This window comes from Oryctolagus cuniculus, chromosome 2, assembly GCF_051225735.1.
Source record: "Oryctolagus cuniculus isolate XC-2025 breed Fujian yellow rabbit chromosome 2, ASM5122573v1, whole genome shotgun sequence".
In the NCBI taxonomy this organism is placed as follows: Eukaryota; Metazoa; Chordata; class Mammalia; order Lagomorpha; family Leporidae; genus Oryctolagus; species Oryctolagus cuniculus.
Window position 1 is genome coordinate 168,807,381 of NC_142868.1, and position 24,415 is coordinate 168,831,795.

Consider the following 24,415-nt stretch of genomic DNA (forward strand, 5'->3'; position numbering starts at 1 on the left):
CTGACTGATTTTTTTTCCCTCCAGGTTGTATAAAAATAGTAAATCTCCAAGGAAGATTAAAATCTAGCAGAAAATTATCATCGGAACTCACTTTTGATTTCCAGATTGAATCAATAGGTAAATCAAAGTTTTATGTTTTTTTGCATTATGAATTGTGTAAAATAAGTTTTCTGAAATTATATATTATTAAGGACAGGTTTTTTAAGTATAGGATATAATTACTATGAGGTCACTGTCAGCCTTCACTGTTGTACATTCTCTAAAATTGTTTAAACACTATAGTATAAATGTTAATATTTTTCAAAAGAAATAATTAAATACATTCCTTGGGGCCACATTGTGGAGCAGTGGATTGAGCGACCATCTGCAATGCCAGCATCCCATATGAGTGCTGGTTTGAGTCCCGGCTGCTCCACTTCTGATCCAGCTCCCTACTAATAATGTACCTGGGAAAGCAGAGTGGAAAATGGCGCAAGTGCGTGGGTCCCTGCCACCACATTGTGAGATCCAAATGGAGTTGAAGCTCCTGACTTTGACCTGACCCAACCCAAACTGTTGCAGTCTTATGGAGAGTGAACCAACAGAAGGTTGGTTGGCCTCTCTCTCTCTCTCAGTAATTGATTTTAAATAAATAAAATCTTTTTTTTTTTTTTAAAGAGAGGTAAAGTTACAGACAGTGAGAGGGAGAAACGAGAGAAAGGTCTTCCATCCGTTGGTTCACTCCCCAATGGCTGCAACGGTCGGAGCTGCACTGATCTGGAGCCAGGAGCCAGGAGCTTCTTCCAGGTCTCCCACGCGGGTGTTGGGGCCCGAGGACTTGGGCCATCTTCTCCTACTTTTCCCAGGCCATAGCAGAGAGCTAGATTGGAAAAGGAGCAGCCAGGACTAGAACCAGTGCCCATATGGGATGCCGGTGCCACAGGCGGAGGATTAACCCGCGCCACGGCACTGGACCCACAAATAAATAAAATCTTTAAAGAAAAAAAAAAAAAAAAACACTTCTCACAACATGTGTATGCATCACATGTCCTCCAGCCTTCTATAGAGCTTGCCTATCACAACTTAAAAAATTAGGACTTAGTATATTGCTTTTCTATCTGCTGATCAAAGAATATGAAATTTACTTTTTGGATTTGTCATGTTTTACTTGATAAGAGTTTTTTTCTGAAAGATGATTTTTGACAGAATCAATATTCCAAAATGATTATATTCAGGAAAAATACAGTGAAAATTATATACGATGGTTCTGGTAAAAAGAATGATAAGTGTTTACACAATTTTTCTAGATCAGTAAAATAAATTTCTTGATCAGTAAAATAAAATTATTTGCATGTTTACATGTTGACAGAGGGTACACCAAGAATAGACAGTTCATTTGTCTTATTCCTGATCCTATTTTCCTCTTTCCCCCAACCAGAATTCCTCTCCCCCAACAATGATGATGATAATAAATCACTTTTAAGGGACTGCTAGTCTAGATGTAAAATTGAAATTCCTACTTCAAAAAACATGACCAGGGTCAGAAAGCAAGATCACAACAGAATCTCAAAGCAGTATGCAGGCCTGAAGCCAATAGGCCTGCTGGCCTCCAGGTATAGAAATAGACCAGATAGGGCCTGCACTGTGGTATAGAGGGTTAAGCCACCCCCTACAGTGCCAGCATTCCATATGGGCACCAGGCTGCTCTATTTCTGATCCAGCTCCCTGAGAATGCAGCAGAAGATGACCCAAGTGCTTGGGCCTCTGCACCCACATGGGAGATCCAGAAGCAACTCCTGGCTCGTGGCTTCAGACCAGCCCAGCTCTGGCCATTGCAGCCATTTAGGGAGTGATCCAGCCGATGGAAGATCTCTCTCTCTCCCCCTCTCTCTCTAACTCTGCTTTTGAAATAAATAAACCTTAAGAAAGAAAGAGAGAAAGAGAGAAAGAGAGAGAGAGAGAAAGACAGAAAGAAAGAAAGACAGACAGACAGAAAGAAAGAAAGAGAGAAAGACAGAAAGACAGAAAGAAAGAAAGAAAGACAGACAGAAAGAAAGAAAGACAGAAAGACAGAAAGACAGAAAGACAGAAAGAAAGACAGAAAGACAGAAAGACAGAAAGACAGAAAGACAGACCAGAGCTGCTGGCTGACAAAAAAAGACTAAAAGTGTCCCACAGGAGATGGGGAACTGCAGCCATTATTGTGGCTATAAGGACCTTGGTAATTAAGCGTGATAATTTTTTTATAGCTGACTTTTTTCCAACTTAAAGGAAGAAGACCTAAAGTTGTACTTATGAAATTTGTATTCCCTTAAAAAATAAATTAAATAAAACGCACCAAAAACAAAAAAAAAAAAGAGAGGAGATAATCCCTATCTATACCAACTGTTTCAGATGGTAGACAGAAGGAATTCTGAACAAACCAGTGTTTAAGGCTTGATAGAATCAAACAAAGTCAGTACAGAAAATAAAAATTACCTTATGAAAAGAGATATTTAAAAACTAAATAAAGGGATAAACACTTGTTGCAGTAGTTTAAGTCACTACTTGGGACAATGGCATCCCATATGGGAATGCCTGTTTCTAGTCCTGCTCACCCTGCTTCACATCAGATTTCAGCTTCCTCCTGATGTGCACCCTAGGATGCACCAGGTGATGGTTCAGGTACTTAAATCCTATGTGGACATGCATGTTTTGTGTCCTGCCTGCTCCCTATCGATCCAACTCTGCTGGAAAAACAGTGGAAGATGGCCCAAGTGCTTGGGCCCCTGCACCCACATGAGAAACCCGGAAGAAGTTCTGGCTCCTGGCTTCGGACTGGTCCAGCCCCAGCCATTGCAGCCATTTGGGGAGTGAACCAGTGGATGGAAGACCTCTCTCTGTCTCTCCCTCTATAACTCTGCCTCTCAAATAAATATATAAAATCTTTAAAAAAAAAAAAAAAGAAAAAGAAAAGAAAACTCTGCAAATAAATTACTAGCACTAATAAGAAAATTCAGAATTGCTAAATATGAACAGCTTTCTTAAATAATCAATGAAAATCATAATAAGAAATAGGAGAAAAGATACTTTTCACAATGGCACTAACTAGGTAAAACCATTTTCTAGGAAATCCCAAGTTGTTGGATGGAAAATCTTTTTCCTCCCAAGGGTCATTTGGATGTTGTATAAAATCATTTGGGGAATTAGCCTGCTCTAGATTTATTGAATTTTGAGTCCTTCTTGGCAGGGCCAGAACAAATGATTTTTCAGGCCTTATACAGCCAGGGCGCCACACGTTCCCCACCCTTGGGTTAAAAGCATGAAAGATGATTTAAATAAATGAAGAACTGTATCGTATGCATAGGTAACAAGATTCAAGATGAAAGATATTAGTTCTTGAGTTAATTCACAAATGCTGTGCATTTGCAGTAAGAATGTCAGCAAAGTGCTTTGTGCCTCTTGATAAGTTTTTCTTAGAATTCACATGGAAGAGTCAAAGACTAAGAAGAGTAAAGTAAATGTTGACAGTTTTCCTACTCAGTATTGAAACTTAGGATAAAGCCATAGTGATTAAGACAGTGTGTATCAACACAGATAAGTTAATAGCAAAGTGGGACAAAAGAGAAGGGCAGAAATAGACCCACATACAAATAGAAGTTTATGACATTATGTATCAGGGGAAAATGATAGGATGTTCAGAAGTAGTGCTGGTGCAACTGATTAGCTGCAGGAAACAAAGTTAGGTATCTTCCTTACAGAACATACACAAAAATATGTATTAATATATAAATATAAAAATCAAGACCAAAACTTGATTTACCCCTTGTCCCAGTAATTCTGCGGTACGTCTTACCTGACAAAATTTTGCAGAATATTCAATAAAATATACAGCAATGTGTATTGCAGCATTGTATATAATAATGTCGATATATACTCTGGTTTTTCTTGAGATCATATAAATCTTTCACCTTTAATAATGTCAATACAAAGTTTATATTGATAATGTAATAAAACATGCATGAGAATGATAAATGCCTCATTTATAATAATGATATCTCAAAGAATAGTGAAAGGCCAGTATGGCATCATGGGAGGAGTATATAAGGGATGCCAGCTGTATTTATTTAAAACAAAAGCAGATATGCCAGAATATTGGGATTTGACCTCTGAGTGGTGGGTACATGTATGTTTTTATGATGCTGTTCTGTATTTTTGATCTACATTTAAAAATATTTTATCAAAACAAAAATGTCTATTACAAAAAATTTTCAATAATTTTTCATTTTTCTTCCCAAAAATGAATAAACCCTACATAGTATATTTCTTAAGTTCCAAATGTAAAGACACCATACAAGACAGGTAGCTGATACTAGTTATTAATTGAAATATTACTGTATGAGATAGAGGGATGAATGATGCTTATCAGTTGAACTTTTGTACTATTAACAGTAACTGAGCTGTTCTTGCCTGCTAGTTTGCCTGCAAGACAGTGTGCTAGCTTTCTGGAAACATGGGATGCAAGGTAGAAGTTTTAGATCTAATGAGGTAAGAACTCTTTTTTTATTAACATGCAATACTTGGACCTTTTTAATGGAATACTATGTAGTATTTCAGCACACCTATACAGCGTAAATTGATCAAATCAAACAGTTAACATTTCAGTTTCCTTACCTTTTCTTCATGCTTTGAGCCTTCCAATTCCTCTCTACCAGCTCTTTATACAGTTTAGAGCACATTATTGGGAACTATAGTCTCACCACTGTTCTGTGGAATACTAAAACCTATTATTTCTGTCTCAGTTTTAGTAACCCATGATCCAATCTCCCACATTCTTTCCAGCCTCTAGTAATAACTTTTTAAGCTTCAAATCAACTATATTTATACTTCTGTAAATTCTACATATGCAAGAGAACATGTGGTCTTTCCTTGGCTAGCTTATTTCACTTTATTTAAGGACCTCCATTTCCATTCATATTAGCTAAAATTGTCAGGATTTCATTCTCTTCTTCTGGCTGAATAATATTCCACTGTATGCATCATATTTTCTGTATCGACTTATCACCAGTGGATACTTGTGATACGTTGGCTCTTGCAAGAAGTACTGCAATGAAAAAGGGGTCAGGTGATCTTTTTGATGTAGTAATGTCACTTCTTTCATATATACACACACACACATACACACAACACACATACACACACACACACACCAGGAGTAGGAAAGCTGGATCATATGGTCGATACGTTTTCAGGTTTCTGAGGAACCTCCGTACTGTTCTCTGTACTGGCTGTACTAATATACATTTCTTCAATAATGGATAAGCATTTCCTTTTCTCCACATCCATGCCAGCATTTGTTATGTTTTATCTTTTTTTGTTAATAGCCTTTCTAACTGAGATAATAGCTCCCTATGATTTTGATCTGAATTTCCCTGATGGCTGGTGACACTGAGCATTTCTTCATATACTTGTTGGCCATTTTTGTTTCTTTTGTGAAATACCTGTTCAGGTCCTCTGCCCATTTCTTAACTGGTTTGTTTGGATTTTGTCATTGAGTTTTTTAGGTTCTTTATATATTCTGGATATTAATCCTCACTAGATGAATAGTTGGCACATATTTTTTTCCCATTCTGTCATCAACTCTGTTGTTCCTTTCCTTTGCTTTGCAGAAAATTCTTATTCTAATACAAATCTCATTTATCTAGTTTTGTTCTTGTTGCCTGTGTGCTTTTGGGGTGTTATCCAAAAAATTGTTGCCCATGCCACTGTCTTGAAGTGTTTTCCTGTGTCGTCTTCTACTAGTTTCATATCTTACATTTAGGTCTTTGATCTCTTTGGAGCTGATTTTTATATAGGGTGAGAGGGAAGACTTGTTTCAGTTTTCTCTTCCATATGGATATTTGGTTTCCTGAGCACCTTTGAAGAGATTGTGCTTTCTCCTTTGCATGTTTTTGGCACCTTTATCAGTTGGCTATAGATGTGCAGATTACTTTCTGGCGCTCTATCTTTTCCAGTTGTCTATGTGTCTGTTTTTATGTCAGTACCATGCTGCTTTTGTCCCAGTAGCTCTATAGTACGTCTTTTTTTTTTTTTTTTTTTTGACAGGCAGAGTGGACAGTGAGAGAGAGAGACAGAGAGAAAGGTCTTCCTTTGCCGTTGGTTCACCCTCCAATGGCCGCCGCGGCCAGCGCACTGCGGCCGGCGCACCGTGCTGATCCGATGGCAGGAACCAGGTACCTATCCTGGTCTCCCATGGGGTGCAGGGCCCAAGCACTTGGGCCATCCTCCACTGCACTTCCTGGCCACAGCAGAGAGCTGGCCTGGAAGAGGGGCAACCGGGACAGAATCCAGCTCCCCGACCAGGACCAGAACCCGGTGTGCCGGCGCCGCAAGGATCAGCCTAGTAAGCCGCGGCGCCAGCCTCTATAGTATGTCTTGAAATCAGGTTTTGTGACAGCTCCAGCTTTGTTCTTTCTGTTCAAGATTACTTTGGTTGTTGGGTATCTTTTGTGCTTTCATAATTAAGATTGTTTTTTCTAGTTCTGTGAAGAATGTCATCACTTTGGGTACTATAGAGATTTTAACCTATACTGATTCTTCTATTCCATGAATGTAAGAAGCCTTTGTATTGTGTGTGTGTGTGTTCTTCAATCACATTCATTGGTGTTCTGTAATTTATATTGTAGAGATTTTTCACATCCATAGTTAAATTTATTTCAAGGTTTTATTTTGGTTTGGTTTTTGTAGCTGTTGTGGATGAGTTTGCTCTTCTGACTTTTTTCTCAATGAGTTCACTATTGGCAACTGATTTTTCTCTTCATTCTGTATCCTGCAGCTTTACTGAATTATCAGTCCTAATTGTCTTTTCTATAAGTAGATTCATATAATCTGCAACAGAGATAATTTGAATTCCCCCTTTCCTATGTGTTTCCTTTTTTATTTCTTTTTCTTGCTTAATTGCTGTGGCTGGAAGTTCCAGACCTGTATTGAAAAAGAGTGATGAGAATGGGCAATAGACATCCTTGTCTGGTTCCAGATATTTAAAGAAATGCTTGCATCTTTTCCTCAATCAGTATGATGGTAGCTTTGGGTTTATCATGTATAGCTTTATTGTGTTGAGAGTAAGTAATCTTTTTAAAATTATGGTCATTAAGTAGCCACAGAAGATTGCCAAATTCCACTTTAATCAGTTCTCTAACTTTGGAAAATTTCTAAATGTTACAAGCACTACTTTAATGCTTATTACCATATTCAATCTAATGATAAAATCAATAGTTTATGCTTTATAGCCATTTCTCTCTCTTCATTACCCAGTTTCAGCCCAATTTTAATGTGTGTCCAGATAGTGACCCTTGAATTCATCATGAGAACTTGCTAGTACTGCTACACTGTGAGCCACCTCCGACTTTGTCTCCCACTTTCCCAGACCATCACTTGGAGCCAGAGTGCTGACGCAGTGCTCTCTCTCCCAGGGCACCCTTTCTGCCTTGCGTTTCATAGTCACCAGTGCAGGCCATGCGTAGAGGGTTCTGCATTTCTCTAGAAGCCGGCCTGCCTCTTACTTCTCTTACCTGTAGTCACTTGACATCTATAAGATTATTTGCCCCGTTTTCCTTCTTCTTTAGCTGCATCTCATGAGTCCTTCCTACCTTACAGAAATAATTTAACTCCAAACCACACGATATGTTCAATTTAGTTAAACATTTATGCCAGGAAGTGCTAGAGTTAGAAACATGAACAAGATATGGTACTTACCCCCTAGAATGTTATAGGCAAGAAAATCCTCAAAAATTCTTCCAATATCCCTAAGCCTATCTCAGTGGTACAGCTTTTACTTTCTCATTATAAAGAAAGGAGACCCTCAGATGCCATAAGGAAGAAATAAGCTCATTTGTGTCCTAAACTGTCCTTGCTAAACTCAAAGCTTCTAACAAATAAGCAGCATAGCATACGGATCATGAGAATGGGTTCCAAAGTTTAGACGCCCGGGTGCAAGTTACAACTGCACTAGTTAAACAGTAGCCATGTGACCTTGGCATATCACTTAACTTTTTGCTTGCTGTTTGTTTTGGATCTATGAAGTGAGAGTTGATAAGATTAAATGAAATGAAATGGGGCCAGCACTGTGGCAAAGCAGGTAAAGCCACCACCTGCCATGCCAGCAACTCATATGGGTGTGGGTTCATGTCCTGACTGCTGCACTTGCGATCCAGCTCCCTCTAATGGCCTGGGAAAAGCAGCATAAGGTGGCCCAAGTGTTGGGCCCCTGCTACCCATATGGGTAACTGGCATGAAGCTCCTGGCTTTGGCCTGGCCCAGCCAGCCATGGCCATTGCAGCCATCTGGAGAGTGAACCAGCAAATAAAAGATCTCTCCCCATCTCGTCTCTCCCTCTCTGACTTTCAGATAAATAAATAATATTTTGCTTTTTTAAAAAAAAAAGATTAAATGAAATGAAACAGGTAGTATGCTTAGCATGATGCCTGGTCTGCAGTGAGGAAGGTCACTGCTGCTGTTTCTGGCAGTAATTCCCAGCCGCAAGCTCACTTCTTGGGAAGATGCTATGAAATCACCTGCAGGAATGGAGCAGGGAGTTCAGAACAGAACAGCTGGTAACACTGGTCAGAGAACGGAAGGTATCACAGGAGAGAGTGGTTTTAAGAAGAGGAAAAGAAAAGCTTGCCCCAAAAAGTCACCTGAGGGACTTGTTAAAACCATCCAGCTGGTCCTCCAGTACAGCACCTCCAAGACTGTGCTGTCCTTCCAGTCAGCACCCCTGAATGTGTTGGAGATCGCAGGCAGGACTTGCCACTGTGCCTGCATGAGTGTGTCATCTCCTCCAGGCATGCTGCGTGACCACAGGCGTTGAGAATCACTCAGTTCCACAATAGCTGACTGTAAGGGTATCGATGAAATACGTGTGGTTTCCAAATTGAAATGTTTTTTCGGCCTAACAAATTTTCAGAAGAAGCTACTGCCATTATAATTTGGAATGTTTTGTGTTCAGTAAGCTGTGAATAGTATGTTTCTCCTTCTCCTGAAGATTTACTCTTTACTCCCCAACCAGTTGTTGGTCACCCTGAGGATGTCTTTGAAGGATAGATGTCATCAGAAAATATTATTTGAAGAGAACAGAGAAGATTCTAGAAAGATAATTATTATTTATTGAGCACTTCCTTAGCTAGGCATTGGTACCCACTAATGCCTTGTAAGAACACTTGCAGGGTGGATCTTTTATATCCCATTTTGCAGTAGGTAAAACCATTTCCAACAGATTAGACACCTTGCCCAGTGTCACAGCTGAGAAGAACTGAGATCCAAACTCAGGTCATGTCTGGCTCTTAAGTATTTCCTGATATTCCACAAAACAAGCCTTTTAAATAAGAGAACTAGTTCTCAATGGCTTACTGCTGCCAGTAGCTTTACTGTTTGCATCAACATAAACAACAAAAGGTTTCTAATAAATAATATGAACCTAGTTCTTTGCTTTAAAATCTTTCCTTGAAGTCTGTAATTCAACAAATACACACTTTTCCTTCATCTGTATCTTATATAAATTTAAAGTTTGCCACATTATTCCAAGGCTAACAAATTGATACACAGTGCTGACTTAAATAAACATACCAGAGATATATTTCCAACTTAGGAATTATGTTTCTTTCCTATAGAGTTATAATGAACTACCCATACTAAATTGTGTCTTTAATTTCAGAAATTAAATTTATGTTTTAATTAACAGGTAACACAAGAGATTTCAGATAGCACAAGAATTTTCAGGCTACTTGGCTCTGACAGGTATGAAAACAAGTTGTATTAAATACATAGTACTAAACCTGTTTTACTGATTTCATTTTCAAGAGAATTGAAATTTCTGCAATATGTTCAACATTATATATTTCTCACTATAAGAAGTCGTAAGCTAAAAGGTTATAAAGCCTTTCAAAATATGTCTGATCTTCCAAGTAACAGGAATTTATAATCTCTTAGTACTATTTTGCGTTGAACTTACTATCTAAAGTCTGATTTACAGCAAAAGAAAGAGGAAATACCATATGTTAACAGATAGAACTTGCTGGTTTGAGTGCCAAATATGATTTTGTAGTTCTATTCTGATTTACCTTCTGATTTTTGAACTGGAAATTGTTCCTAGAATTGACAGTAAGAACCAGGTTTTCCCAAGTCATTCCTGTAGTTGTGTTCCGCCTCTGACTCTTAGAGGAACACTGGCTTGGAGGTGCAAGGTGATAGGCAGCAAAATCACTTCACAGAGCTGGAACTGGCCCTTCAGTCGTAATGGAAGCAAGTGATTTCTGCCCACAAGTCAAATGAGCAGCATTTGTAGAGGCATAAAATGGCAATGGCGAGGCAAACGAAATTTTTTGCTGTCTTCGTGGGTATTCAAGAATAACTTTGTTTTGTTACATGTTTTTTGTTTACTACTTTTAGGGTCGTGGTTTTGGAAAGTAGGCCAACTGATAACCCCACAGCAAATAGCAATTTATACATCCTGGCGGGTCATGAAAACAGTTACTGAGAGAAATGTTGGGCTTTGACAACTAACTCGGAAAAGAACGAACACTACCACTGCAACATTCTGGATGCTTGAAGCTGTACAAAAGCTGCAGTAACCTGGCTTCAGTTCCTTTGTAATTTATTGTGGCATGAGACGAGACTGGGGAGATTTTGTTTTAAGTGGTATGGATATATTTAGCATATTGAACCACACAAGTGCTTAATTCATTGTTATGTAATCTTTGTACATATAGGCAGTATTTTTCTGTGACTCTTCATATTGCTGAAGACATACACTAAGAATTTATGTAGATAATGTACTTTTATGAGATGTACAAGTAAGTGTCTTATCTGTACAGATGTAAATGTTGATGAAAATGCAATTGGGGTTAATATTTTAAGAATTCTTTAGTATATTCCTGGGTGTGGTTATATTACAAAATGGGATGCTGGCAATGAAACAGTACATTTAACACTATTGTATTTTTATTATATGTAATTTAGTAATATGAATATAAATCTTGTAACTTTTAAAATTGTAATGGAGGCTGTAATCATTTTATAATCTTGTTTTTAATTTTAATGCAAGTACACTGGTGTTTATATTTGCACAGAGTATTGATATGTGATGTATTAAGTCACAAAAGTAAGCTGTGACATTGTCAATATGCATTTGGCTCCACACATCTTTTTTAAATGTATTTGGATTGTTTTCTATTTGAAACAAGCCAATTAACCACCTGTTGTAGTAACTAGTCTTTTTATATTTAAGCAGAATCCTGTAAGATTGCTTGTCTGTGTTTAAAACAGTACCTTTGAAAAAATTTTAAATCACAGGATAATGGTACCATAATGTAACACTGAAACTGTTGTCTGAATTACAGAATGCACAAAGAATAAATTAGCATTATTAAAGGTTTCACACTAAGCATTTCATATATCACATTGAAGAACTGTAACATTCCATAGAGTGAAATGGGTCAAATTTTTAGTGGAATTTTTACTTTCATTGGCCTTATTTTATGATTATTTTCATATTTCTTTTGATTTAGAGTATTAACACATGGCCAAAATAATTTAGTTACTACCTCATACAAACAATATAATGGTTACTGCACATCACAGGACTTAGTTTTGGTTAAAGTCATTTTTCATTGCTTTTTTCCAATGGGATATGTATTATATACCAAGTTCTAGAAAATGCACACTTTTGGCTCTTTTTGGTATATGTTCTTTATATTTTAATGTGAGTATATACACTAAGAACAAACTAAATTGTGATTTATGGTCTTCATTTATTTTAATTGAAAATGATTTTAAATATGCTTCTGATTGTATATAGTGTAAAATAAACATGTTTTTTAACATGCTGTTGTATAGTAGCTGTCTTCTGGCTTAGTCTGTATGCAGTAACCCTGAAATACATTAAAGAGCAGGACATGATTTTTTAGCACTTAAATCCTTCAATACACAATTCTGGTCCCCCAAATCATGATCTTTATTTTGATCTCAATTTCATGAAGCCTTAATATTCCCCATATTTATTAAAGAATGGCATGTCTTTTGTAGAATTATCAGCCTCCTGATCAGAAAATCAGTTAAACATTCATTGTTTTTGGCTAGAGAAGGCCTTAGCCCAGTCCAGCCTGCCTGTTCTTTAAAGTTTTATTGAATCACAACACCAAAAATACTCATTTACATATTGTCTGTGGCTGTTTTTGTGCTACAGTGTTACAGTTGAGTGGTTTATAAAAAGTATGGCACTCAAAGCCTAGAATGTTTACTGACACTTTACAGAAAAAATGTGCCAACAACCTGGATTAGAGAAAGGGAGAGGTTATGGAATGCAGTTATGGAGGTAAGAAATGGAAAAATTAAGTGGCAAGAACTGGATTAGAGGCCAAAAGAAACATTTCTACTACTACTTATGACACTATCACTTTGACCTCGGATAATTTGCTTTACTGTAGAGCAGTTTCCATGTCTAAAATTGTGCAGATGTTAATCATTGCAATTAAGTACATTGTGAATAATCAGCATTAATAACTGATGGCTATGCTTTAAAACAGCTTTACTAGTATAATGTTATCACTTTGATGCAAAACACAGAAAGGCTTTCAAGTAATCAGGATTCTGTTCTTGGCATTTATTGACAAGGTTGTCGATCCTATTTCTGGCCTACTCTTTTGCTGGTTTCTAAGACATGTAAGTAAAGGGTCAAATCTCAAAAAAAAAAAAATTAAGCATTGCATTTAACTGTCAAGTAGTTCAAAATATTTTCAGAAAATAAAGTATCCAGCTGGTTATGTACTACCCATGAGCTTTTAAAAATATCCTTAGAGTCATAATCTTTGAGATTGAAGCACAGTAACCTCTATTTTATAAAGTTGTATGTGCATTCCGGTGTGAAAACCACCAGTGGGATTAAATGTAAATCAGTGTTTCTGGGTGTGGTCCAAGTATCACCTACTTAGAATCTTCTTTGATGCCAATTAAATATGCAAATTTCCAGGCTCCATCCAAGAACTTTTGTCTGTTGATCTTTATGTGCTAAAAAGGAAGAGAGCCACTCAAATATTGGGAACAGTCTCTCATCTTCATTGAAATGCAGGCTACGTCTCATTAGCTAATTGCATAGACATTGGTTTTGAGAAGCATAATATCAATTGTTTGTAGGCCATTGGCACCATTCATCTTGCAAGTAGGTCTCTGATTTCAGTAGAGACCAAGAAGTAGAGGACAGACTAAGTCAGGCTTCACCTCTATTGGCAAAAAGGTGGAAATACGTACTGTGAAAAGTGAGTGAACACTAAGAATATCCTTTAGTGTGTAATGATGAGTGTTCACTGCATGTATCTGTGTGCCAGGTACACTGCTGCATGCTTAAGTAGCCCCACGCAAGCCCCAGAACAGCTGATGAGGTGGGTATTAACTCCATTTTACAGATGAAGAGACTGAGGCCCAAGACTGTAGCTGGTAAGTAGTAGAGCCAAGATTTGAACCCAGGCGCTTGGAATCAAAGTGTATTGCATTAACTACTATGCTAGACTGTTACTTAAAATGCATGCAGTATATTCTCTCCCCATTAAAATACATGCAAGCATTTTTCCCTCTGAAGACACTCCAGGGTTTGAATTTCAAGTTTTATTTTCACCGTTTCCTTGCAACGAGAAATATTAATTTACTGTCCTAATATTTTTGACCCTACCCAAAAGCATTTTCTTATTCAGTGTTTTGTATAAGGACAAAAAGATTTACATAAAATTAAATTGACAATGCTTATTAAATCAGTCTAGTTGAAATTCATCACAACACTTTTTTTTTTAATTTTTAGGAGTCAGGTACTTAACCAACATGTATTGGTTGTTTACAGTGTATTCGGGCACTTTCCTGGCACTGGAGAAAAGAAGGAAAAGGCATAATTCCCAGCCAGTATTTATCCAGGGAGCACACTTGGATGAATAAAGGTAAATGGCAGTGAGTAGTATTAGAAAGTAATCTAAAGGCTGTGAGTAATTCTGCTTTGGAAAATCAAAGTCTTTATGTGGAAAGATGTATAAACCAGGTTGTTGATAGATGAAAACGTATTTACCACAGGCAGATAGGAGGCTGTGGCCTAAACAAAAGCATATGCAAACATAACACATGTCCAAGAAAGAGTGCCCTGGAATGCAGCATGGCTTAGAAATGGCATGAAGCTCGAGTGCAAAGATGGGCCCGAATGTAAGAGCCTCCTTATGAGCAAAGTGGCTGGAAGTCAGCAGCCTCGGAAACTGCAGAGGTCAGGTACAACCCTGGGGATGAAAAATGGCGAGTAGGTCTCTTCATAAGCTGACTGGTTGTATACTGAACGGGAAGCTTTTCTGTGGCCTAATGAAGGCAGAAGTCAAAGAAATGGGTAGGTGTAAGCTGATGCGTAGATTGGAGTTCAGTGGAAATGTTTGGTCTCAAAAGAAATGATTGTTTCTAGTCTGATTTTTTGCTAAACATGGGAGGAGATCTGAACATAGTTCTAAGGAAATGGAGAATTAATATGGATAAGAAAAAGGGAAGACAGCTGAGGGAGGAAGAGCAAGCATTAAGGACATCCTAGGTCTGACCAATGTGGGGAGCTTTTTACTCGTGCTGAAACTAAGTGTGCGAGGGCTGGTTACCATACATTCTGCGTTTTTAAATTAGCACTGGGGACAAAAAAGGTAGGTTAGCTTTGGCAAAGTTCTCCTTCCTGAGGGTAATAACTATCTCCATATAGCACTCAACATTAGTTGTTCGCTTGAGTTTCTTCCCTACTGAGTGGCAAACCTGTGCCCTATTCGGAGTCACTCCTAGAGTGCGATGCTTGCTGATGAATGAAAGCGACATCAGTGGGCCACAGCTGAAAAGCTCACTGCTTGTCACGGAAAGGCTACTGGGACACTATGGCAATCCCAAGAGGGCCTCTGCCCTCACGGAGAAGCCGACGAAACAGTGTCTGTCTAGCCTGTCTGAGCTTCATCCCCGCGCTCTTGTTGCCCGCGGCGTTCAGGAGAAAGGAATCAAAGTTTCCGGTGCGCGGCCCTCGCGCACCCCTGCCGAGCCCTCACCCTGACCCCGGGCTCTGCGGAGCGCTCGCCCACCCTGGTGCTGAGCTCGCCTCGGCCCCGGGGAACCCGCTCCGGAAGCCGCCGCCCCGCGGGGCCCGAGCGTCCCGGTTGCCCCGGAGACGCCGCGGCGGCTCGGCTCGCTGGGGAGTTGCTGCGCCGCCGGCCGCCTGCTCACAGCGACCCGCGCGGGCTGCGGCTGCTCGGGCTGCTGGAGACCGCGTCGCCCCTGTCCGCGCCGTAAGTGCGGGTTCCGGCCGCCGCGGCTGGCGGTGGGGCCGGAGGGGTCGGCGTGGGGTGGAGGCTCCCGGCTGAGGGAACCCGAGTAGCCCCCAAGAGAAGAGGAGCGCCCAGAAAGGGGAAGGGGAGGAGGCTAGGGGCCGGAGGGGCCGGGGCGGCGGGTTCCAGGGGAGCAGGGCGGACGCGGAGGCGGCCGAGTGGGCAGCCCGGGGTGCCCACGTGTGGGAAGGGGTGCGTTTACCTTGGGAATTGAGTATTTTGTGTTTAACTCAGATCAGATTGCTTTAACAACCCGTCTTCCTGACCAGTTTTTATTAAATATAAATGCGTTAGGTTTCCTTGGAAACCGAACAGCGTAGCAGGCTGTAAGTTTTGGCCTGTCGAATCCCAGACGGATCGGGCCTGGTCTTGAAAATCTCCCTTTTCCCCTCATTCCTAGAATCTAATGGATGAAGAAATCAGTGGGTTTTTCGCTGTCTGTCCCGCGCCCGGCTTCTCCCCGTTTGTTTTGCTTTCTTGCTCTATTCCTTAGGCTTATGTGAGCCCCGGGGACTTGATTTGTGATACAGTCATGGAAAACAATCCATCCCTTGGAGTGTTCTGTTTCTGTGTGCATCATATTGCAAATCCTTGTGACTAAGAAAATTAAATAGAAAATTCCCCAAGGAATTTAATGATCCATTCAAGTGTCTTTCTGTAGTCACTATGCCTGACTTTGCTTTTTTTATAGAATTTTGTTGAGAATCGAATATTTTGTAACATTCTTGAGTTGAGAGGCCCTGTAGCCAACAGGCAGATGGCCGCAATGTGGAGGCCACTGACACCTGAGAAATATTTCTACCGGTTGCACCCCTGCCCATAGCCATATCCGCGGTTTCCTCTTTATCCCCTGCCCCAGTCCTGTTTTATACGCCTCCTATGGCCAAGTACTACACAAAATGTACTTAATGCCTTTGCTTTAAAAAGTCATTTTACATCAGTGGGAAGCTTAGAAAATAAAAGAACATCAGCAGAAGTGCAGGTACCAGACAGTGGGCTCACAATGGCAGCCAGGTGTGATAAACAACAGAGAAACAAAAGGGTAGGGGAAGTTGTTAACACACAGCCCACTGGCAGAGAAAGGACATGGCTTTAGGGACTGGGGAAGACTCAGAGGAAAAAAAAAAGACATTTTGTGTTGAGTTGAGCTATAAAAAAAGAGAATTCAAGGTCAGACATTCCAGACTTAGAGACTTGAAAGTGTTTGGGGGAGGAATCTGAGAAGCAAGGTTGGAAAAATAAGTTGAGGGTCAAGAAATAAAGATATACGTGAACTTCATTCAGTGGCATTTGAGGCCTAAGACGTTTTTGAGAAAGGACAATATCCAATTGTGTTGATGTTTGAGAAAGATGGTTTTGGTTTAGTGAAAGTAGGTATAAAGAAGCAAAATGAGTTGAAATGCTTTACAATAGCTTTATATCGATTTAATAATTTCAAACTTGCAAGAACAATATAATGAACTCCCATATATCTCAATCATTAGTTATTTACATCTTGCTCCATTTACTTTACGTTTCCTCTCTGCTTCTTTGTCCATACCTGTACTAAGTATTCTGTGCCATTTGAGAGAGAATTGTAGGCATCTTATTCCTTCACCGTTAAATACTTCACTGTATACTTCCTAAGAACTGGGACATTTTCTTTCATAATTACAGGACAAATTACCAAAACCAGGAATGTAATATCTCACCCACAGTCAGTATTTAGATTTTGCCAATTATTCCAGCTTATTCTTCACCGTTATCTTCCCCAACTTCCTGCCCCTCCTCCAACCCACACCCCACCCCACTCCCATTTCAGGATCCAGTTCAGAATCTCTTTGGCATTTGGTGTTCATGTTTCCTAGTCTCCTTCAGTTTGGAACAGTACTTTGACTTTTGTCTTTCTTTCGTGACCTTAACATTTTTTAAAGAATGTAGGTCAGTTTTTTAGAGAATGCCCTTCAGTTTGGCTGCATCTGCTGTTTCCTCATAATCAGATCTGGATTTTACACTTTGGTCACACATTTGCTTTTTCTAGAAATTTCATGACACTGGAATTGTACAGTATGTGGGTTTTTATGTCTGACTTCCTTCATTCGGAGTATTTCTTTTAATACTCATCCACATTATACCGTGTACCGATAGTTTATTCCTTTTATTATTAAATAATAGTATTTCATTGCATGGATAGTTGCACATTTTATGTATCCAATCATCAATTGATGAGCAAACAAATTGTTTTCAGTTTGAGGCTCTTACAAATAATAGTATTATGAACATTTGCCTCTATTTACTTATGGATACATTTTAAAATTTTTTTCTGACTAAAGACTGAGAAGTAGAACTGCTGTTTATATTTGTTTAACTTTTGAGACTCTGCCAAACTGTTTTTCAGTGGGGCTTTGCCATTTGCATTCCTACTCACCATGTTTGAGTGTTGTAGCTTGGATGCATCCTTATTTGAATTTGTCAGTCCGTTGGATTTGAGCCGCTCTAGTGGGTGCAGAGTGGTGTCATATTGTACTTTAATTTACATTTCTCTAATAACACCCTCTCATGTGCTTATATTAGGTATTTGTGTATCTTCTTTGGTAAAATGTCTGTTCAAATCTTTTCCATTTTTAAATTGTGCTTCACTTTCTATTGTATTGTGAGTGTGCTTTATGTATTCTGCGTACAATTTCTTTATCAGACGCATGACTTGCTAATATTTTTCTTCAGTCTGTGACTTTTCATTTTCTTGATGGGGCATCTTACTTGAAGAGCAAAAGATTTTAACTGAGGAATTTCATTTTATCAATTTTTTATTTTATGGCTCATGCTTTTGGTGTCACATCTAAAACACCTTTTCCTAACTGAAGGTCACAAAGATTTTTCTTCTATTTTTTCTTCAGTAAGTCGTGTAGTTTTAGTTCTTAAGTTTTGGTCTGTCATCCATTTTGAGTTAATTTTGACATACTGTGTGAGATAAGTAGATGTCTACTTTTTTGCTGTTTCTTCATTTATCCTATTGAAAAGACTGATTGCCCCTCACTGAACTGCTTTTGCAGCTATGGGTTGAATGGTTGTCCCCTGCAAAACCCATGGTGAAATGCAATTTCCAATGTGGCAGTGTTGGGCGGTAAAACTTTGAGGAAGTGATTAGCCATGAGGGCTCTACCCACAAGCCTGGGATGGGTACTATTATAAAACAGGGGCTTTGGTCCCTCTTGCTCTCTTGCCTGCCACCTTCTGCCATGTGATGATGTTGCAAGAAGGCCTGCACCAGGGACTGGCACCTTCATATGGGACTTGCCAGCTTCCAGAACTGGGAACGAATGAATTCCTGTTCATTAGAAGTCACCCGGTCTCAGCTATTCTGTTATAGCAGCACAGAACAGACTAAGACTGCCATAAATAAAAGGATTTCTTTCTTAGCGCATTATTATGTTCCATTGGCATACTCATATACGTCTGGCATTATGCCAGTATCATACTCTCTTATTTTACTAACTTCAGTAAATTTAAGTTAGGGAGTATACTTCCAAGTTTGTTCTTTTTCAGAGTTGTTTTGACTACTCAGAATTCCATGCATTTCCATATAAATCTTGGGTTCATCTTATCAATTCCTACCCCTAAATAAAGCCTGTTGGGCTTTTCATAAGGATGGAATCTTATCTATAGATGCATTTATGGAGAACTGACATCTTGAGTTTTCCAATCCATGAATATGGTACTTTTCTCCTTTTCTCTTCTTTAATTTCTCTCAGTGATGTTTTGTAATGCTCAGCATCCAAGCCTTAGCACTTCACTTATTAAATCTATTCCATTCTTTTTTATGTTATCATGAATAGTTTTCTTTCAGTTTTTAAAATGCTTTTTTTTTTTTTATTTGAGAGGCTGCTCAGCTCCCTATCCACCTCCCTGCTAATGCTCCTGGGAAGGCAGTGGAAAATGGCCCAAATACTTGGGCCCCTACACCCACATGGGAGACCCAATGCAGCTCCTGGTTCCTGGTTTGGAACCAACCTTGCTCTGGCCATGGTGGCCATTTTGGGAATAAACCAGGGGATAGAAGATCTCTCTGTCTCTCTGTAACTCTGCCTTTCAAATAAATAAATCTTTTAAAAAGAAAAAAAAAAAGGGGAAAAAACCCTGGGTCCAGCATTATGGTGTAGTGGATTAAGCTGCCACCTTCAGTGCTGGCACCTCATAACCACATTGGTTTGAGTCCCAAATCCCAGCTGCCCCACTTTCAATCCTGTTCCCCACCAGTGCGCCTGGGAAAGCAGCAGCAGTTGGCCCAAGTGCATGAGCCCTTGCACCCACATGAGAGACCCAGAGGAGGCTTTGGCTTCTCTGTGATTCTGTTTCAAATAAAAAAAAAAAAAATGACAATGTCAGCATTGTGGAGTGGAGAGTTAAGCTGCCGCCTGTGATTCTGGCAGCCTGTATAGGTGCCAGTTCAAGTCCCAGCTGCTCCACTTCCTGTCAAGCTCCCTGCTGCCTGGGAAAAACAGCAGAGGATTGCCCAAGTGCTTGGATCCCTGCACCCACGTGGGAGACCCAGAAAAAGCTCCCGATTCCTGACTTCAGCCTGGCACAGCCCTTGCCATTGCAGCCATCTTGGAATGAACCAGTGGAAGGAAGATCTCTCTCTGTCTCCCTCTCTCTCTCTGTCTCTCCTTCTCTCTGTAACTCTGACTTTCAAATAAATAAATAAATCTTTTTTAAAAAAATTTAAAAAGTTGAATCTTAAAAAAAAAAAGAAAGAAAAAACCCTATTCATGGAGCAGAATAAATGTAACACAAACTGATTTAAATTACTTCTTACATTCTTTTGGAGATATGAAAAGCCATTTTGAGTCAGAAATTAAAATATAAGACCAGAAATGAATAGAAAAATGTATAAATGATAGTTGACTGAGCTTAGGAAAGAATTAGAAAAGGGCCCAGCACTGTGGCACATCAGGTTAAAGCTCCAGCCTACAGCACCAGCATCACATATGGGAGCCTGTTCGACACCCAGATGCTCCTCTTCCCATCCAGCTCTCTGCTGTGGCCTGGGAAAGCAGCAGAGGATGGCCCAAGTGCTTGGACCCCTGTACCCATGTCAGAGACCCAGAAGAAGCTACTGGCTCCTGGCTTCAGATCAGCCCAGCTCTGGCCATTGTGGTCATTTGAGGGATGAACCAGTGGAATGGAAGACCTGTCCCTTTGGCTCTACCTCTCTATGTAACTCTGTCAAATAAATAAAAATAATTGTTTAAAAAAAAAAAACTGGAAGAAAAAGACAGTCATCTCAAATAAAGATTAGATTATAAGATGCTGATGGGAAAAAAGATTCAAGCTAAAATTTAATAAAGGCTTTTAAAGAAAGCCAAAAAATCAGCCAAGAAAATAAAAATGAGGAAAAAATAAGAGTTTAGAGAGAAAGTGTTTGAAATGGAAGACAGACAAAAATGATCCAACATATGTATAACTGGAGTTACTGAAGAAGAAAACAAAACAATAGAACAGAACCAAGAGTTGAAATTATAACCCAAGAAAATTTTCTAGAAATAAAGCAAGATCTAAATACTCTCACAGCCCCCAGAAAAAAAAAAAAAGCCTAAAAACATTTAAGTGTAATAGAGTGTAATAGAGTTAGAATGACAGAAGGCTTATCAAAATCAACAGACATTGCAAAGTATAAATGAAGCAGCATTTTGAAGAAATTTAAGAGAAAAAAGTGAGAACCAAAGATTTCACAGCCAAGCTATCCTCTGAGAATAGTTACAACATTCAAGAATCTCAGGAATGCTATATCCATGGGTCCTTCTTGAATCTGTTGAAGAATGACCTTTACCCAACCAAAAATTTTGGGAAAATTCCAGCATAAGGCTTTATGGGGAGCATTTACTTTATTTAAAGACTAAAACAAAAGTAGGGGCAAGGGTGGAAGAGTAATATATAAATGTTGTAAATTCTAGCAATGTAGTAAGTAATGCAACTAAAACTATTGTAAAACTATTCTAAAACCATAGTGGAAAAAAGCAGACACGGTTTATTGAAAATTCAATAGACAATAGATGGGAGTCAAAGATACCATTAAAAAACTGGCAAACAAAAAGGCCAAAGGAGAAAACAGGAACTACGAGCATTTTTAAAAGTACAAGAAACTATTTAAACAAAAACACAAGCTTTCCTAAATATCAAAATAAATTTTAAAACAAAAAACAAATGTGGGGCTAGCATTGTGGCACAGTGGGTTAAGCCAATGCTTTTGACACTAGCCATGTCAGAATGCCCTTTAGAGTCCTGGCTGCTCTGCTTTCATTCCAGCTTCTGCTTGTGTACCTGGTAGCAGATGGTGGCCCAAGTACTTGGGCCTCTAACACCCATGTGGGCACCAGGATGGGCTTCCTGCCTCCTGGCTTCATCTGGCTCAGACCTGGCTATGTGGCCATTTGGGGAGTGTACTAACAGATGGAAGATCTGTCTCTGTCCCTCTCTTTTTGTCACTCTACCTTTCAAATAAATCTTTTTCTGTTTGTTAGAAAATACAACAGAAGGAAACACGTATCAATTACATCATAAAACAATATGATAGAGACCAATACTGCCATATTAATAAATATGAATGGCCTTGACTCATTTATTTATTTTTATAGTGATTCCCTTTTTTTAAAGAAAGATTTATTTATTTGTAAGTCAGAGTTAAAGAGAGGTAGAGACTGAGAGACAGAGTTCCTCCTCCTGCTGGTTCACTCCCCAAATGGCCGCAATGGCCAGAGCAAGGCTGGTCCGAAGCCAGGAGCCTGGAGCTGCCTCTGGGCCTCCCACACAGGGGCAGGGGCCCCAGCACTTGAATCATCCTCCACTGCTTTCCCAGGCACATTAGCAGGGAGCTGGATTGGAAGTGAGGCAGCCAGGACTCGAGCCAGTGCCCATATGGGATGCCAGCACTGCAGGTCACAGTTTTACCTATCATGCCACAGCACCGGCCAGTAGAGTTTCCTGAGTTACCCATTCTGTGTCTCTTGACAGGGCATGTAGGTGTAGTGTGGAGTGTGTATCTGAGCTTGGGATGGGGTAGAGACCCAGAAAGAAGAGAAGGCATTCGTTCTAGGACATCCCTGTGTGAGATGATTCTGTGCATTCCCATGGAGTGTCATCGTGTGGTCTGCCAGTGGATCTGGGGTTCAGGTAAGAAGGAAGGAATTCCCACTGATGATAACTCGGGGGCAGGCCTGGAGAGCTGCAGCTGGAACCACAGCTCCTCTGTGGTGGTTCTGCCTCGCTTTGGTTCCTGCATGCACACTCAGCCTCATTGTCCATGAGGGCCTTGCAAACAGAAAATATTGTGAGGTCACCAGGGACTGTTTCCTGGAGGTTTGTTTTATTGTATTCAGCAGTTTGGGTGATGTGACTAAGAGATCAAAACAGTAGTCTGAGGAATCAGTCAGTGTTGAACTTGTTGGGGAAAAAGGAAAAGCATAGTGTCGCTCCCCCTCTTCGTGGAGGAACGACACAGGACCCTGCCTAGGCTTCATATCCGAGTCACGGCACCATTATGTCGCTCCCCCTCTTCGTGGAGGAACGACACAGGACCCTGCGCTGTTCTTTTGTCTGCTCGGCCCTCCCCGGGTTTGCTGGTTCTTCCCGGGTTGGCTACTGACCCTTCCACCTCCGTGGAAGGGCGGTTCCCCCTGCCACTTTCCCCACTTCCACGGGGGAGCGGCACACCGCCGGCCGGCTCTCTCGGGGGCTGCACAGGTGTTCCTTCAGATAGATGTTCCTGGTGCATGTTGTCTCTCTCCTCCTTTATAGTCCTCTTCCACCAATCCCAACTCTGCTACCCACACGCTGAGTACGCTGCTCTCCTCCAATCAGGAGCAGGTCCTGCTGTTTATTGGTTGAACTGGAGGCAGCTGTGTAGAAGCTGTTTCCTCCTCTCCCAGCGCCATATTGTGGGAGAGCAGATGCATAGAATAAGTCTTAATTCCAGTAACTTAGTCTAGTCCGAGTTGCTCCCCACAGCATAGCTCAGTATCAAACCAAATACCTAGAATGAAATAAGAGAATAACTCATGATTAAAGATCCATAGTTCGGGGCCGGCGCTGCGGCGCAGCAGGTTAAGCTGCCATCTCCAGCTGCAGCATCCCAGTTCAAGTTCCAGCTGCTCCACTTCCGATCCAGTTCCGTGCTGATGTGCCTGGGAGAGCAGTGGAAGATGGCTCAAGTGCTTTGGCCCCTACGCCTGCATGGAAGACCCAAAAGAAGCTCCTGGCTCCTGGCTTCAGTCTGGCGCACCCCCAGCCATTGCAGCCATTTGGGGAGTGAACCAGCAGATTAAAGATGCTCTCTCTCTCTCTTCCTCCTCCCTTCCTCCCTCTCTCCCTCTCCCTTCCCCTCTCCCTCTCTCTGTAATTCTTTCAAAATAAATAGAAATTCATAGTTCACCTTTTACTCATATTCACATTTCCTCCAGGAGCTGTAACGCTCACCAAGTGTGTTAAATTCACAGGGCTGTGCAGCTTCCTGGTTTCTCCTCTCCTCTTTCTAGCCACCTATTTGTAGGTTTATGAAAGGCAAACGTTTGCATGCTTTTATCTCAGTCTCTTTCAGAGAATAATAAGCAGGTTAAAATACATTAACAGAGTCAGTGTTGGATTTTCCATGTGTTACTGGAGTGTGTGTGCCTCAGTTTGTCCCTTTAATAAGAGACACAGAGGCAGGCCTTGTTAATCAACCACGTCATACACCCATAGGCTGTATTGGAAGCACCTGATTTGAGTCTGGGCTACTCTGTGCTTCTGATTCAGCTTCTTGCTAATGCTCCAAGGGCAGCAGATGATGGCTCAAGCGCTCGGGTTCCTGCCGTCTGTGGAGGAGACCCAGTTGGAGTTCTGGACTCCTGACTTTGGCCTGACCTCGTCCTGGCTGTTGCAGCCATCCGAGGAGTAAACAGCAGATGGAGGATATCTTGCTCAATCTCTTGCTTTCTGTCGTTCACTTGCTCTCTGTCTTCTGCCTTGCAAATAAATATTTTTGTAAAAGATAGGCAATAGGATCCACTAAATAAAAAAGTGTAAAATAGTAAGTTAGTACTTTGAAAAAAGTGGTCAACTCTTTAACTTGA

The 24,415-nt window shown here is 40.3% G+C and overlaps 2 protein-coding genes across 8 annotated transcripts in view; both read left to right on the top strand.

The window, feature by feature from the left end:
- The window catches only part of MAP4K3 (mitogen-activated protein kinase kinase kinase kinase 3), a 220,684-nt gene extending 208,844 nt beyond the window's left edge, over window positions 1-11,840 (top strand). For all 5 annotated transcript variants that reach the window (XM_051842965.3, XM_089326506.1, XM_051842963.3 and 2 more), the window contains 4 exons: window positions 25-117; window positions 4,436-4,506; window positions 9,698-9,753; window positions 10,405-11,840. In XM_051842965.3, the coding sequence (XP_051698925.1) occupies window positions 25-117; window positions 4,436-4,506; window positions 9,698-9,753; window positions 10,405-10,492 (308 nt within the window). In that variant the 3' untranslated portion in view covers window positions 10,493-11,840. The remainder of the gene's footprint in view (window positions 1-24; window positions 118-4,435; window positions 4,507-9,697; window positions 9,754-10,404) is intronic.
- A 3,148-nt stretch (window positions 11,841-14,988) lies between these two features.
- The window catches only part of CDKL4 (cyclin dependent kinase like 4), a 52,666-nt gene continuing 43,239 nt past the window's right edge, over window positions 14,989-24,415 (top strand). Inside the window, exons 1-2 of one of the 3 annotated variants that reach the window (XM_070069209.2) lie at window positions 15,026-15,290; window positions 22,320-22,478. The gene's annotated coding sequence lies outside the window, so the exon portion shown is untranslated. Of the gene's footprint in view, window positions 15,291-22,319; window positions 22,479-24,415 lie in introns of all 3 variants that reach the window. The other 2 variants (XM_089326509.1, XM_002709908.6) reach the window with 2 other exon arrangements.